The sequence below is a fragment of the Pseudophryne corroboree genome, chromosome 2, assembly GCF_028390025.1.
Source record: "Pseudophryne corroboree isolate aPseCor3 chromosome 2, aPseCor3.hap2, whole genome shotgun sequence".
Taxonomy (NCBI): domain Eukaryota; kingdom Metazoa; phylum Chordata; class Amphibia; order Anura; family Myobatrachidae; genus Pseudophryne; species Pseudophryne corroboree.
The window spans coordinates 1,049,244,382-1,049,261,571 of record NC_086445.1 but is presented as its reverse complement, the minus strand read 5'-3'; the positions used below and the strand labels follow the sequence as shown (position 1 = coordinate 1,049,261,571).

Genomic DNA, 17,190 nt, shown 5'->3' with positions numbered 1-17,190 from the left:
CACTTCTGAAAATCCTGTGTTACTCTGTGATGTGGCTAAAACCCCCTCTCTGCTGACAGCGGTGTAACCAGAACTTTGTGGGCCCCATAGCAACATATTGAAGGGGCCCCTGTCCCAATGATTTTTGCAAGACCCCTCTACAAAGCAGTTACTAATTTTATGCCCCATAATAGTGCCTCAGCTAATATTACGCCCCATAGCAGTGCCCTAGATAATATTATGCCCCATAGCAGTGCTCTAGTTAATATTATGCCCCGTAGCAGTGCCCTAGTAATTATTATGCCCCATAGCAGTGCCCTAGATAATAGTATGCCCCATAGCAGTGCCCTAGTTAATATAATGCCCCATAGCAGTACCCTAGTTAATATTATGCCCCGTAGCAGTGCCCTAGTTAATATTATGCCCCATAGCAGTGCCCTAGTTAATATTATGCCCCATAACAGTGCCCTACTTAATATTTTGCCCCATAGCAGTGCCCTAGTTACTATTATGGCCCATAACAGTGCCCTAATTAATATTATGCCCCATAACAGTGCCCTAGTTAATATTATGCCCCGTAGCAGTGCCCTAATTAATATTATGCCCCATAACAGTGCCCTAGTTACTATTATGCCCCATAACAGTGCCCTAGTTAATATAATATGCCCCATAACAGTGCCCTAATTAATATTATGCCCCATAGCAGTGCCCTAGTTACTATTATGGCCCATAACAGTGCCCTAGATAATATTATTGCCCATAGCTGTGCCCTAATTCATTTTATGAACCATTGTAGTTCCCTCATTTACAGTACATAATGTCACATTGTAGGTCTGCCAATACCTATTATGCCACACAGCATTCCCAATTCACATTATGACATAGCGGCCCCAGTTCAAACTATGCCACATTACAGTGCCCCAGTGCACATTCTGCCACATCATAGTGTCTCCATTTCATATTGTGCCCCATTAAAATGCCAAAGTTATTATATATGTTATATAACATTATAGTGACCTCCTCATGACAATGAGCTGATCAAATTATCACATATTACAGTGGCCTCCAGATCATATTATGCCACATTACAGCCCCCCTTACCATTATAACATCCACTACAAACTCCTCTCACTGACAATGTATTGTGACACAGCTCAGGCTGGACAATGAATCAGACCCAACTGCTTAGCAGGCAAATCTGGGAAATGGGTATGCAGCGTTATAATATGGGTCTAGGCCCCTAGGCCTTTGAGCCCCATAGCACTGACACCCCTTGTACCCACTATAGTTACAACCATGCTGAAGGAACATGAGCCCAGGATAGATGCATGTGTGTAGCTAGCAGTTTAAACTAATTCTCAACTTCAGAGAAAGGAGGGACTGGGTGTCACAGCCCATTTATAGTAAAGGGCAGAGAAACATGCCATGCATTGTATAATCCTAGTGACTGGTCATCGTGCATGAAACTTGTTACTGGAAATTCTGTGTCCTGTGCAGAAAGCTGATTCCTAATTCGTAAATTGTTACTGATTTGTTTCTGCTTTTCTGCATTTTAAGTTATTTGCATAATCTGGTATGTCCAATTATGAGTTATTTTTGTTACTGTATAAGCATTATGCATAGTCTTTTTAAATGAAACCTTTAATTTAGTCCGATCTCTGTGTTTCTTAACAGATCCATAAGTCAGTGGATTCAGCCATGTACATGCTCTATACGTATATGTTACATATTATTGTTAAATAACGATTGGGTTGTAACAGAGTAAATCGGGAGAACGTAATCGGGAGAACTTAAGGGCTCCTAAATGACTCCTTAGTTGTGCAGTGTTTTGGAATATTAATTGTGAGTGGAATTGATGCAGTGGGAGTGTATTCTTTGTGCAAGAGACCAAAAGGTCGTTTTGATTAACTCTGTATTAGAAAACCACATTGTGCCAAGCCCAAATTACTACTGACTTGATACATGTCACTGACGGCCGTTACAAATAGAGGCATCTGATAACAGGCTCAAGTGACACAACAGAAGCTATTTTAAATGATGTGTTTATAAAACAGATATTCAGTATATATCTACAGATGTGTCCTCCTACACTGTGGCTTCAGTCGTGGGAAATAGCCCCTTCTTGCTCAAAATGTGCATCTTCTTTACATAAATAAAATCACTGGAAGTGACAGACTACTGTTATGAGTGCCTCCCGTCATCTTGAGCTTAAATCTGAGTAGTGTAAGGTCAAGATCACAGACACATACTGCATATTTAAAGAGGGGACACCTCAGAGACTACTAAAACAAGAGACAAAAAAGCATGCCAGATTTTCACTATTGCATGGGAAGTCTTCACTGAACAGCATGTTTGCCAGTTTTCCAAATAGCACTAATAAATATTTTGCTAGAAAATTAAAGTTTCTACAATAGAGAATTGATGAGAAGTAACAGATTTTTTGCATGTGTAGCTTAATGCCTTGTATATAAATATTACAGTTTTCTCCAATAGCACAAGTATATTTCACGTAGAGATATGAATTGATAAGTTGTGACCGGTTTTCTGCATGCATAAACGAATGCCTTTAGAGAAACACTGTACTGTTCTTTCCAATAGCACAAGTAATATGCACAGCATCAAGCTATTGAGTAGATCTTCTGAGTGCTCCAGGTTAATAGCACAATAATGAAATACCACACAGTTCTTTTCAATGGCCCTCATTCCGAGTTGATCGCTCGGTATTTTTCATCGCATCGCAGTGAAATTCCGCTTAGTACGCATGCGCAATATTCGCACTGCGACTGCGCCAAGTAATTTTACAATGGAGATAGTATTTTTACTCACGGCTTTTTCTTCGCTTCGGCGATCGTAATGTGATTGACAGGAAATGGGTGTTACTGGGCGGAAACAGGCCGTTTTATGGGCGTGCGGGAAAAAACGCTACCGTTTCCGGAAAAAACGCAGGAGTGGCCGGGGAAACGGGGGAGTGTCTGGGCGAACGCTGGGTGTGTTTGTGACGTCAAACCAGGAACGACAAGCACTGAACTGATCGCACAGGCAGAGTAAGTCTGAAGCTACTCTGAAACTGCTAAGTAGTTAGTAATCGCAATATTGCGAATACATCGGTCGCAATTTTAAGAAGCTAAGATTCACTCCCAGTAGGCGGCGGCTTAGCGTGTGTAACTCTGCTAAAATCGCCTTGCGAGCGATCAACTCGGAATGAGGGCCAATATACACAAATCATATCACTGAAATAAGATACTTTGCAGATCTTTCACAGAGCCCAGGTTTGCTTCACACTAGATTAATATACGGCCTAATTCAGACTTGATCACTGTTGTGCAAATTCGCAAGGCGGGCGATTATTGACTGCGCATGCATACGGATCATAGTGCGCACGCGCAAGGCCAAACTGCGAAAGTATCCAGTGTGTTTTGTGATCGGTAGGCGTACGCAAGTTGATTGACAGTAAGCGGACGTTCGGGGGCGGTAACTGGCCATTTTCTGTGAGTGTCTGGAAAAACACAGGCATTCGCAAAGCATTTTCAGGTAGGGCGTGTGACGTCAACCCACAGCAGAGTGTCCAGGGAGATTCCCCATAAGGTCTGAAACATCCAATCAGCACAAAGAAACAAGCAGGATTGTAACTCCAGCTACAACAATTGGGAGTCAGAACACAGCCCGGCACAACAAGACATATGGGGTCATTCCGAGTTGATCGTGCGCAGCGCTCAGGCTAAAAATCGTAATTTCTGCGCATGCGTATGGGCCGCAATGCGCACGCGCGTCGTATGGGTACAAAGCCCGCTGTGGTTGTGCACAGGTTGTAGCAAAGTTTTCAGTCGCACTGGCGGCCGCAAGAAGATTGACAGGAAGGGGGCGTTTCTGGGTGTCAACTGACCATTTTCAGGGAGTGTTTGCAAAAACGCAGGCGTGGCTGGGCGGGTGTATGATGTCAAATCCGGACATGAATAGGCTGAAGTGATCGCAAGCGCTGAGTAGGTTCAGAGCTACTCGGAAACTGCACAAACTGTTTTTGCAGAGCTCGGCTGCACAGGCGTTCCCACTTCTGCTAAGCTAAAATACACTCCCCAGTGGGCGGCGGCATAGCGTTTGCATGACTGCTAAAACTAGCTAGCGAGCGATCAACTCGGAATGACCCCCATAGTTTGCACAACTGACTGGTTGCCAGGAGACTGATCAGAGTTTACAGAACTAACCTGAGCATAATCTACTCAGCTGTGATTATTACCGAGTCTAACAACTACTTTGCTAGATTGCTCTGATCAGTGTGATGTATGACGTACATCTGTGTGCAACTTAGTCTGAATATGTGCAATGACTGCTTTAATGCAGCGGCCACATCATTTTTCACGCCAATCGCCCGCATTCCGAGTTGATCGCTCGCTAGCTGCTTTTAGCAGCAGTGCAAATGCTAGGCCGCGCCCTCTGGGAGTGTATCTTAGCTTAGCAGAACTGCTCCAAAATATTTCCATGCATTTTCAGAGTAGTTGCAGACCTACTCCTAGATTGCGATCTCTGCAGACTATTTAGTTCCTGTTTTGACGTCACAGACACGCCCTGCTTTCGCCCAGCCACTCCCCCGTTTCCCCAGCCACGCCTGTGTTTCCCCAGGCACGCCTTCGTTTTCATCAGACACGCCTGCGTTTTTTTAGCACACTCCCGGAAAACGGTCAGTTACCTTCCAGAAACGCCCCATTCATGTCAATCACTCACCGATCAGCAGAGCGACTGAAAAGCGTCGCTCGACCTTGTGTGGAACTGCAGTTTTGTGTGAAAGTACTTGACGCGTGCGCACTGCGGCCCATACGCATGCACAGAACGGCCGATTTTTAGCCAGATCGCTACGCTGCGAAAAACGGCAGCTAGCGAACAACTCGGAATGACCCCCAATGTCCGTTGTGCTTCATCTGCGACTTTGTGTGATAAACTAATTCCTGTACAGCTATAGCGTCTTCATTACACTGTGGTGTTCCAATGTGTCTAAGATGCAAAATGTAAAGAAAAATACGGTATCTTATATCTCTTGGAGCGGCTCAGTTGCGCTGGGCGTCTTGCTCCGTATGGTATGAGGATACATCTGTATAATTAAAATCAGCACAAAACAGAAAACTGATAATGTAACAGAAGACTATTACTGTTCCAGCAACTCCAGCTGACATATCTGACTTTCAGGTTCTTTGTTCAATCCAGACTGGGACATCTACCTCATCCTGAGCATCGCTGGCGGGTGCGTCGCTTTTGTTATATTCCTCATTCTGGTCATTTACTTAGTGAAGCAGAGGCCGTGCAGTAACAACAGGAGCATCGGTAAGTTCTAACTCCATATCTGGTCCTTCAGACTTTAAAGATGTTACCGTACTGTGTTCTAATGATGTAACGTAGGTGGTCAGTGGTCTCCTGGAGATATGCAGTACAGAGGTCACCGGTGGTAATGTCTTCATCACATCGTTGTTGTTATATGTATTATCCTTTATTCACATGGTGCCACAAGCGTTCCGCAGCACCTTACAAAATACATAAGCCGTACCAGGCTCCAGCTGAGGCATTTGTCAGCCCCATCATATACAGGTGTTTCCTCATACACCCAGCTTCTATATGCTGCACAGGGTGACTGAGCCGCTCTGAGACCTGTAGTGCTCCATATTCTTCTTTAATATTTCCATCTTAAAGTTGCTGAAAGTGGAGTGCGCTACGGCACAGACGCCATGTTGCTGCTAGCCCGGCCCACGGAGAGAATAACGTAGTCACAAAAGATCATAGGAGATATTATGGAGAATACCCGCCATCTGCCCGATATCAGGACCTTCTGGCCAATAGGTTCTGATAATGGAATCATTTCTGGCCATTTTATCAGCATTTGCGGTCATGTCTATACACTACACAAAGTACAGGACAATCTCCCGTTTACTGGCAAATCAGCCCGGTAATTGTACAGTGTGTACCGAGCTTTATATGCATTGCAGAGTCAGTGACACGCTGCACACAGGGCCCCATTCAGAAATGTATGTAAAAGCGATAGCTTAAATATATCTAAGATGGCGGCTGCACATGCGCAGGTCCTGTTCCGACCATGTGCAGAGCAGGGTCCTGCGTCCTAGCACACAGTGCCCCAAGCCGCAGACTGACTGACTGGCTGCCGGAATTTGGGGGTTGGGCTGGGTGGAGCTGGGCGTGTCACCCCCATTTTCTGGGAGTGCCTAGACAGTGGCTGCGTCGCGGGCAGTGTCGAGGAGATGATGTTATTGTATATATGAGGAAGGGAGGAGGGCCCTGCTCCAGCAGATCAGCCATTCTGGGTGCAGTTCTTGGTTATAGGAACATACAAGGGGCATTATCCCATAAAGCACCTGAGCAGCTGATCTGGACTTAGTTATATCTACACTGATAAGGGCCGTGTGTATTGCATAACTGATATTATGAATATATGAAGGGGTAGATTTATCAAGTGGTGATAATGCCCCAGAGCCGTTAGCATTACTGCAGGGCCACCCGCAGCGTCCTACCCCCTTGCCACCAAATAAAACACATCGCGACAGATTGTCATTTAGGAACCAATGGCGTTCGACAACGGATTCAGTTTAGACATCAAGGCCCTCATTCCGAGTTGTTCGCTCGTTATTTTCCTTTGCATCTGTGCGATTTTCCGCTAACTGCGCATGCGCAATGTTCGCACTGCGGCTGCGCCAAGTAAATTTGCTAAGAAATTTGGTATTTTACTCACGGCATTACGAGTTTTTTTCTTCGTTCTGGTGATCGTAGTGTGATTGACAGGAAGTGGGTGTTTCTGGGCGGAAACTGGCCGTTTTATGGGTGTGTGCGGAAAAACGCTGCCGTTTCAGGGAAAAACGCGGGAGTGGCTGGAGAAACGGGGGAGTGGTTGGACGAACGCTGGGTGTGTTTGTGACGTCAAACCAGGAACGACAAGCACTGAACTGATCGCACTGGAAGAGTAAGTCTGGAGCTACTCAGAAACTGCAAAGAAAAATCTTTTCGCAATATTGCGAATACTTCGTTCGGAATACTGCTAAGCTAAGATACACTCCCAGAGGGCGGCGGCTTAGCGTGTGTACTGCTGCGAAAAGCGGCTAGCGAGCGAACAACTCGGAATGAGGGCTCAAAACCGCTGCTTAGTAAATGCTGTCAATTAGGCATAGAAACCACAGTCAAATAATGGCGGATTCCAGTGGTTTCTAAACCAGAAATCTGGACGGAAGCGGGTGAAGTAGGTTGCATGAGGTTAGAAAGTCAAATGGGGTGTTCTTAGAGTCTGGTACTGGAACATGAACCCCACAGATCACACTGACTCTCCTATATAAATGGGGTGTGACCCCACAGATCACACTGACTCTCCCTATGTAAATGGGGTGTGCTTAGAGTCTGGTAGAACCCCACAGATCACACTGACTCTCCCTATGTAAATGGGGTGTGCTTAGAGTCTGGTACTGGAACATGTACCCCACAGATCACACTGACTCTCCCTATGTAAATGGGGTGTGCTTAGAGTCTGGTACTGGAACATGAACCCCACAGATCACACTGACTCTCCCTATGTAAATGGGGTGTGCTTAGTCTGGTGCTGGAACATGAACCCCACAGATCACACTGACTCTCCCTATGTAAATGGGGTGTGCTTAGAGTCTGGTACTGGAACATGTACCCCACAGATCACACTGACTCTCCCTATGTAAATGGGGTGTGCTTAGAGACTGGTACTGGAACATGAACCCCACGGATCACACTGACTCTCCCTATGTAAATGGGGTGTGCTTAGAGTCTGGTACTGGAACATGAACCCCACAGATCACACTGACTCTCCCTATGTAAATGGGGTGTGCTTAGAGTCTGGTACTGGAACATGAACCCCACAGATCACACTGACTCTCCCTATGTAAATGGGGTGTGCTTAGAGTCTGGTGCTGGAACATGAACCCCACAGATCACACTGACTCTCCCTATGTAAATGGGGTGTGCTTAGAGTCTGGTACTGGAACATGAACCCCACAGATCACACTGACTCTCCCTATATAAATGGGGTGTGCTTAGAGTCTGGTACTGGAACATGAACCCCACGGATCACACTGACTCTCCCTATGTAAATGGGGTGTGCTTAGACTCTGGTACTGGAATATGAACCCTACAGATCACACTGACTCTCCCTATGTAAATGGGGTGTGCTTAGAGTCTGGTACTGGAACATGAACCCCACGGATCACACTGACTCTCCCTATGTAAATGGGGTGTGCTTAGAGTCTGGTACTGGAACATGAACCCCACGGATCACACTGACTCTCCCTATATAAATGGGGTGTGCTTAGAGACTGGTACTGGAACATGAACCCCACGGATCACACTGACTCTCCCTATGTAAATGGGGTGTGCTTAGAGTCTGGTACTGGAACATGAACCCCACAGATCACACTGACTCTCCCTATGTAAATGGGGTGTGCTTAGAGTCTGGTACTGGAATATGAACCCCACAGATCACACTGACTCTCCCTATGTAAATGGGGTGTGCTTAGAGACTGGTACTGGAACATGAACCCCACAGATCACACTGACTCTCCCTATATAAATGGGGTGTGCTTAGAGTCTGGTACTGGAACATGAACCCCACAGATCACACTGACTCTCCCTATGTAAATGGGGTGTGCTTAGAGTCTGGTACTGGAACATGAACCCCACGGATCACACTATGTAAATGGGGTGTGCTTAGAGACTGGTACTGGAACATGAACCCCACGGATCACACTGACTCTCCCTATGTAAATGGGGTGTGCTTAGAGTCTGGTACTGGAACATGAACCCCACAGATCACACTGACTCTCCCTATGTAAATGGGGTGTGCTTAGAGTCTGGTAGAACCCCACAGGTCACACTGACTCTCCCTATATAAATGGGGTGTGCTTAGAGTCTGGTACTGGAACATGAACCCCACGGATCACACTGACTCTCCCTATGTAAATGGGGTGTGCTTAGAGTCTGGTACTGGAACATGAACCCCACAGATCACACTGACTCTCCCTATGTAAATGGGGTGTGCTTAGAGTCTGGTACTGGAACATGAACCCCACAGATCACACTGACTCTCCCTATGTAAATGGGGTGTGCTTAGAGTCTGGTACTGGAACATGAACCCCACAGATCACACTGACTCTCCCTATGTAAATGGGGTGTGCTTAGAGACTGGTACTGGAACATGAACCCCACGGATCACACTGACTCTCCCTATGTAAATGGGGTGTGCTTAGAGTCTGGTACTGGAACATGAACCCCACGGATCACACTATGTAAATGGGGTGTGCTTAGAGTCTGGTACTGGAACATGAACCCCACGGATCACACTTACTCTCCTTATGTAAATGGGGTGTGCTTAGAGTCTGGTACTGGAACATGAACCCCACAGATCACACTGACTCTCCCTATGTAAATGGGGTGTGCTTAGAGTCTGGTACTGGAACATGAACCCCACAGATCACACTGACTCTCCCTATGTAAATGGGGTGTGCTTAGAGTCTGGTACTGGAACATGAACCCCACAGATCACACTGACTCTCCCTATGTAAATGGGGTGTGCTTAGAGTCTGGTACTGGAACATGAACCCCACAGATCACACTGACTCTCCCTATGTAAATGGGGTGTGCTTAGAGTCTGGTACTGGAACATGAACCCCACAGATCACACTGACTCTCCCTATGTAAATGGGGTGTGCTTAGAGTCTGGTGCTGGAACATGTACCCCACAGATCACACTGACTCTCCCTATGTAAATGGGGTGTGCTTTGAGTCTGGTACTGGAACATGAACCCCACGGATCACACTGACTCTCCCTATGTAAATGGGGTGTGCTTAGAGTCTGGTACTGGAACATGAACCCCACGGATCACACTGACTCTCCCTATGTAAATGGGGTGTGCTTAGAGTCTGGTAGAACCCCACAGATCACACTGACTCTCTCTATGTAAATGGGGTGTGCTTAGAGTATGGTAGAACCCCACAGATCACACTGACTCTCTTTATGTAAATGGGGTGTGCTTAGAGTCTGGTACTGGAACATGAACCCCACAGATCACACTGACTCTCCCTATGTAAATGGGGTGTGCTTAGAGTCTGGTAGAACCCCACAGATCACACTGACTCTCTCTATGTAAAATAAGATTTTACTTACCGATAAATCTATTTCTCGTAGTCCGTAGTGGATGCTGGGGACTCCGTCAGGACCATGGGGGGATTAGCGGCTCCGCAGGAGACAGGGCACAAAAATAAAGCTTTAGGATCAGGTGGTGTGCACTGGCTCCTCCCCCTATGACCCTCCTCCAAGCCTCAGTTAGGATACTGTGCCCGGACGAGCGTACACAATAAGGAAGGATTTTGAATCCCGGGTAAGACTCATACCAGCCACACCAATCACACCGTACAACTTGTGATCTGAACCCAGTTAACAGTATGACAACGTAGGAGCCTCTGAACAGACGGCTCACAACAATAACAACTAGAGATGAGCGCCTGAAATTTTTCGGGTTTTGTGTTTTGGTTTTGGGTTCGGTTCCGCGGCCGTGTTTTGGGTTCGAACGCGTTTTGGCAAAACCTCACCGAATTTTTTTTGTCGGATTCGGGTGTGTTTTGGATTCGGGTGTTTTTTTCAAAAAACACTAAAAAACAGCTTAAATCATAGAATTTGGGGGTCATTTTGATCCCAAAGTATTATTAACCTCAAAAACCATAATTTACACTCATTTTCAGTCTATTCTGAATACCTCACACCTCACAATATTATTTTTAGTCCTAAAATTTGCACCGAGGTCGCTGTGTGAGTAAGATAAGCGACCCTAGTGGCCGACACAAACACCGGGCCCATCTAGGAGTGGCACTGCAGTGTCACGCAGGATGTCCCTTCCAAAAAACCCTCCCCAAACAGCACATGACGCAAAGAAAAAAAGAGGCGCAATGAGGTAGCTGTGTGAGTAAGATTAGCGACCCTAGTGGCCGACACAAACACCGGGCCCATCTAGGAGTGGCACTGCAGTGTCACGCAGGATGGCCCTTCCAAAAAACCCTCCCCAAACAGCACATGACGCAAAGAAAAAAAGAGGCGCAATGAGGTAGCAGTGTGAGTAAGATTAGCGACCCTAGTGGCCGACACAAACACCGGGCCCATCTAGGAGTGGCACTGCAGTGTCACGCAGGATGTCCCTTCCAAAAAACCCTCCCCAAACAGCACATGACGCAAAGAAAAAAAGAGGCGCAATGAGGTAGCTGACTGTGTGAGTAAGATTAGCGACCCTAGTGGCCGACACAAACACCGGGCCCATCTAGGAGTGGCACTGCAGTGTCACGCAGGATGTCCCTTCCAAAAAACCCTCCCCAATCAGCACATGATGCAAAGAAAGAGAAAAGAAAAAAGAGGTGCAAGATGGAATTGTCCTTGGGCCCTCCCACCCACCCTTATGTTGTATAAACAAAACAGGACATGCACACTTTAACCAACCCATCATTTCAGTGACAGGGTCTGCCACACGACTGTGACTGATATGACGGGTTGGTTTGGACCCCCCCCAAAAAAGAAGCAATTAATCTCTCCTTGCACAAACTGGCTCTACAGAGGCAAGATGTCCACCTCATCTTCACCCTCAGATATATCACCGTGTACATCCCCCTCCTCACAGACTATCAATTCGTCCCCACTGGAATCCACCATCTCAGCTCCCTGTGTACTTTGTGGAGGCAATTGCTGCTGGTCAATGTCTCCGCGGAGGAATTGATTATAATTCATTTTAATGAACATCATCTTCTCCACATTTTCTGGATGTAACCTCGTACGCCGATTGCTGACGAGGTGAGCGGCGGCACTAAACACTCTTTCGGAGTACACACTTGTGGGAGGGCAACTTAGGTAGAATAAAGCCAGTTTGTGCAAGGGCCTCCAAATTGCCTCTTTTTCCTGCCAGTATAAGTACGGACTGTGTGACGTGCCTACTTGGATGCGGTCACTCATATAATCCTCCACCATTCTATCAATGTTGAGAGAATCATATGCAGTGACAGTAGACGACATGTCCGTAATCGTTGTCAGGTCCTTCAGTCCGGACCAGATGTCAGCATCAGCAGTCGCTCCAGACTGCCCTGCATCACCGCCAGCGGGTGGGCTCGGAATTCTGAGCCTTTTCCTCGCACCCCCAGTTGCGGGAGAATGTGAAGGAGGAGATGTTGACAGGTCGCGTTCCGCTTGACTTGACAATTTTGTCACCAGCAGGTCTTTCAACCCCAGCAGACTTGTGTCTGCCGGAAAGAGAGATCCAAGGTAGGCTTTAAATCTAGGATCGAGCACGGTGGCCAAAATGTAGTGCTCTGATTTCAACAGATTGACCACCCGTGAATCCTTGTTAAGCGAATTAAGGGCTGCATCCACAAGTCCCACATGCCTAGCGGAATCGCTCCGTGTTAGCTCCTCCTTCAATGTCTCCAGCTTCTTCTGCAAAAGCCTGATGAGGGGAATGACCTGACTCAGGCTGGCAGTGTCTGAACTGACTTCACGTGTGGCAAGTTCAAAGGGCATCAGAACCTTGCACAACGTTGAAATCATTCTCCACTGCACTTGAGACAGGTGCATTCCACCTCCTATATCGTGCTCAATTGTATAGGCTTGAATGGCCTTTTGCTGCTCCTCCAACCTCTGAAGCATATAGAGGGTTGAATTCCACCTCGTTACCACTTCTTGCTTCAGATGATGGCAGGGCAGGTTCAGTAGTTTTTGGTGGTGCTCCAGTCTTCTGTACGTGGTGCCTGTACGCCGAAAGTGTCCCGCAATTTTTCTGGCCACCGACAGCATCTCTTGCACGCCCCTGTCGTTTTTTAAAAAATTCTGCACCACCAAATTCAAGGTATGTGCAAAACATGGGACGTGCTGGAATTTGCCCATATTTAATGCACACACAATATTGCTGGCGTTGTCCGATGCCACAAATCCACAGGAGAGTCCAATTGGGGTAAGCCATTCCGCGATGATCTTCCTCAGTTGCCGTAAGAGGTTTTCAGCTGTGTGCGTATTCTGGAAACCGGTGATACAAAGCGTAGCCTGCCTAGGAAAGAGTTGGCGTTTGCGAGATGCTGCTACTGGTGCCGCCGCTGCTGTTCTTGCGGCGGGAGTCCATACATCTACCCAGTGGGCTGTCACAGTCATATAGTCCTGACCCTGCCCTGCTCCACTTGTCCACATGTCCGTGGTTAAGTGGACATTGGGTACAGCTGCATTTTTTAGGACACTGGTGACTCTTTTTCTGAGGTCTGTGTACATTTTCGGTATCGCCTGCCTAGAGAAATGGAACCTAGATGGTATTTGGTACCGGGGACACAGTACCTCCAACAAGTCTCTAGTTGGCTCTGCAGTAATGATGGATACCGGAACCACGTTTCTCACCACCCAGGATGCCAAGGCCTCAGTTATCCGCTTTGCAGAAGGATGACTGCTGTGATATTTCATCTTCCTCGCAAAGGACTGTTGAACAGTCAATTGCTTACTGGAAGTAGTACAAGTGGGCTTACGACTTCCCCTCTGGGATGACCATCGACTCCCAGCGGCAACAACAGCAGCGCCAGCAGCAGTAGGCGTTACACGCAAGGATGCATCGGAGGAATCCCAGGCAGGAGAGGACTCGTCAGAATTGCCAGTGACATGGCCTGCAGGACTATTGGCATTCCTGGGGAAGGAGGAAATTGACACTGAGGGAGTTGGTGGGGTGGTTTGCGTGAGCTTGGTTACAAGAGGAAGGGATTTACTGGTCAGTGGACTGCTTCCGCTGTCACCCAAAGTTTTTGAACTTGTCACTGACTTATTATGAATGCGCTGCAGGTGACGTATAAGGGAGGATGTTCCGAGGTGGTTAACGTCCTTACCCCTACTTATTACAGCTTGACAAAGGGAACACACGGCTTGACACCTGTTGTCCGCATTTCTGGTGAAATACCTCCACACCGAAGAGCTGATTTTTTTGGTATTTTCACCTGGCATGTCAACGGCCATATTCCTCCCACGGACAACAGGTGTCTCCCCGGGTGCCTGACTTAAACAAACCACCTCACCATCAGAATCCTCCTGGTCAATTTCCTCCCCAGCGCCAGCAACACCCATATCCTCCTCATCCTGGTGTACTTCAACACTGACATCTTCAATCTGACTATCAGGAACTGGACTGCGGGTGCTCCTTCCAGCACTTGCAGGGGGCATGCAAATAGTGGAAGGCGCATGCTCTTCACGTCCAGTGTTGGGAAGGTCAGGCATCGCAACCGACACAATTGGACTCTCCTTGTGGATTTGGGATTTCGAAGAATGCACAGTTCTTTGCTGTGCTGCTTTTGCCAGCTTGAGTCTTTTCATTTTTCTAGCGAGAGGCTGAGTGCTTCCATCCTCATGTGAAGCTGAACCACTAGCCATGAACATAGGCCAGGGCCTCAGCCGTTCCTTGCCACTCCGTGTGGTAAATGGCATATTGGCAAGTTTACGCTTCTCCTCCGACAATTTTATTTTAGGTTTTGGAGTCCTTTTTTTTCTGATATTTGGTGTTTTGGATTTGACATGCTCTGTACTATGACATTGGGCATCGGCCTTGGCAGACGACGTTGCTGGCATTTCATCGTCTCGGCCATGACTAGTGGCAGCAGCTTCAGCACGAGGTGGAAGTGGATCTTGATCTTTCCCTAATTTTATAACCTCAACATTTTTGTTCTCCATATTTTAATAGGCACAACTAAAAGGCACCTCAGGTAAACAATGGAGATGGATACTAGTATACAATTATGGACTGCCTGCCGACTGCAGACACAGAGGTAGCCACAGCCGTGAACTACCGTACTGTACTGTGTCTGCAGCTAATATAGACTGGTTGATAAAGAGAAGATGTCTATGTAACTATGTATGTATAAAGAAGACTGAAAAAAATCCACGGTTAGGTGGTATACAATTATGGACGGACTGCCTGCCGAGTGCAGACACAGAGGTAGCCACAGCCGTGAACTACCGTACTGTACTGTGTCTGCAGCTAATATAGACTGGTTGATAAAGAGAAGATGTCTATGTAACTATGTATGTATAAAGAAGAATGAAAAAAAACCACGGTTAGGTGGTATACAATTATGGACGGACTGCCTGCCGAGTGCAGACACAGAGGTAGCCACAGCCGTGAACTACCGTACTGTACTGTGTCTGCAGCTAATATAGACTGGTTGATAAAGAGAAGATGTCTATGTAACTATGTATGTATAAAGAAGAATGAAAAAAATCCACGGTTAGGTGGTATTACAATTATGGACGGACTGCCTGCCGAGTGCAGAGACACAGAGGTAGCCACAGCCGTGAACTACCGTACTGTGTCTGCTGCGACTGGATGATAAATTATATAAAAAATATATATATATCACTACTGCAGCCGGACAGGTATATATTATATATTATATAATGACGGACCTGCTGGACACTGTCTGTCAGCAGAATGAGTTTTATTTTTATAGAATAAAAAAAAAAAAACACACAAGTGAAGTCACACGACGAGTGTTTAACTTTTTCAAGCAATCACAATATAAGTATACTACTAACTATACTGGTGGTCAGTGTGGTCAGGTCACTGGTCAGTCACACTGGCAGTGGCACTCCTGCAGCAAAAGTGTGCACTGTTTAATTTTAATATAATATGTACTCCTGGCTCCTGCTATAACCTATAACTGGCACTGCAGTAGTGCTCCCCAGTCTCCCCCACAATTATAAGCTGTGTGAGCTGAGCAGTCAGACAGATATATAATATATATAGATGATGCAGCACACTGGCCTGAGCCTGAGCAGTGCACACAGATATGGTATGTGACTGACTGAGTCACTGTGTGTATCGCTTTTTTCAGGCAGAGAACGGATATATTAAATAAACTGCACTGTGTGTCTGGTGGTCACTCACTATATAATATATTATGTACTCCTGGCTCCTGCTATAACCTATAACTGGCACTGCAGTAGTGCTCCCCAGTCTCCCCCACAATTATAAGCTGTGTGAGCTGAGCAGTCAGACAGATATATATAATATTATATATAGATAATAGATGATGCAGCACACTGGCCTGAGCCTGAGCAGTGCACACAGATATGGTATGTGACTGACTGAGTCACTGTGTGTATCGCTTTTTTCAGGCAGAGAAAGGATATATTAAATAAACTGCACTGTGTGTCTGGTGGTCACTCACTATATAATATATTATGTAGAGATGAGCGCCTGAAATTTTTCGGGTTTTGTGTTTTGGTTTTGGGTTCGGTTCCGCGGCCGTGTTTTGGGTTCGAACGCGTTTTGGCAAAACCTCACCGAATTTTTTTTGTCGGATTCGGGTGTGTTTTGGATTCGGGTGTTTTTTTCAAAAAACACTAAAAAACAGCTTAAATCATAGAATTTGGGGGTCATTTTGATCCCAAAGTATTATTAACCTCAAAAACCATAATTTACACTCATTTTCAGTCTATTCTGAATACCTCACACCTCACAATATTATTTTTAGTCCTAAAATTTGCACCGAGGTCGCTGTGTGAGTAAGATAAGCGACCCTAGTGGCCGATACAAACACCGGGCCCATCTAGGAGTGGCACTGCAGTGTCACGCAGGATGTCCCTTCCAAAAAACCCTCCCCAAACAGCACATGACGCAAAGAAAAAAAGAGGCGCAATGAGGTAGCTGTGTGAGTAAGATTAGCGACCCTAGTGGCCGACACAAACACCGGGCCCATCTAGGAGTGGCACTGCAGTGTCACGCAGGATGGCCCTTCCAAAAAACCCTCCCCAAACAGCACATGACGCAAAGAAAAAAAGAGGCGCAATGAGGTAGCTGTGTGAGTAAGATTAGCGACCCTAGTGGCCGACACAAACACCGGGCCCATCTAGGAGTGGCACTGCAGTGTCACGCAGGATGTCCCTTCCAAAAAACCCTCCCCAAACAGCACATGACGCACAGAAAAAAAGAGGCGCAATGAGGTAGCTGTGTGAGTAAGATTAGCGACCCTAGTGGCCGACACAAACACCGGGCCCATCTAGGAGTGGCACTGCAGTGTCACGCAGGATGTCCCTTCCAAAAAACCCTCCCCAAACAGCACATGACGCAAAGAAAAAAAGAGGCGCAATGAGGTAGCTGACTGTGTGAGTAAGATTAGCGACCCTAGTGGCCGACACAAACACCGGGCCCA

At 46.7% G+C, this 17,190-nt stretch overlaps 1 protein-coding gene across 4 annotated transcripts in view; it reads left to right on the top strand.

The window, feature by feature from the left end:
- The window catches only part of CD2 (CD2 molecule), a 147,734-nt gene that overhangs the window by 89,789 nt on the left and 40,755 nt on the right, over window positions 1-17,190 (top strand). For 2 of the 4 annotated variants that reach the window (XM_063950564.1, XM_063950563.1), the window contains exon 4: window positions 5,158-5,292. The exons of 1 other annotated variant lie outside the window; for it this stretch is intronic. In XM_063950564.1, the coding sequence (XP_063806634.1) occupies window positions 5,158-5,292 (135 nt within the window). The remainder of the gene's footprint in view (window positions 1-5,157; window positions 5,293-17,190) is intronic. One more of the 4 variants, XM_063950565.1, reaches the window with a different exon arrangement.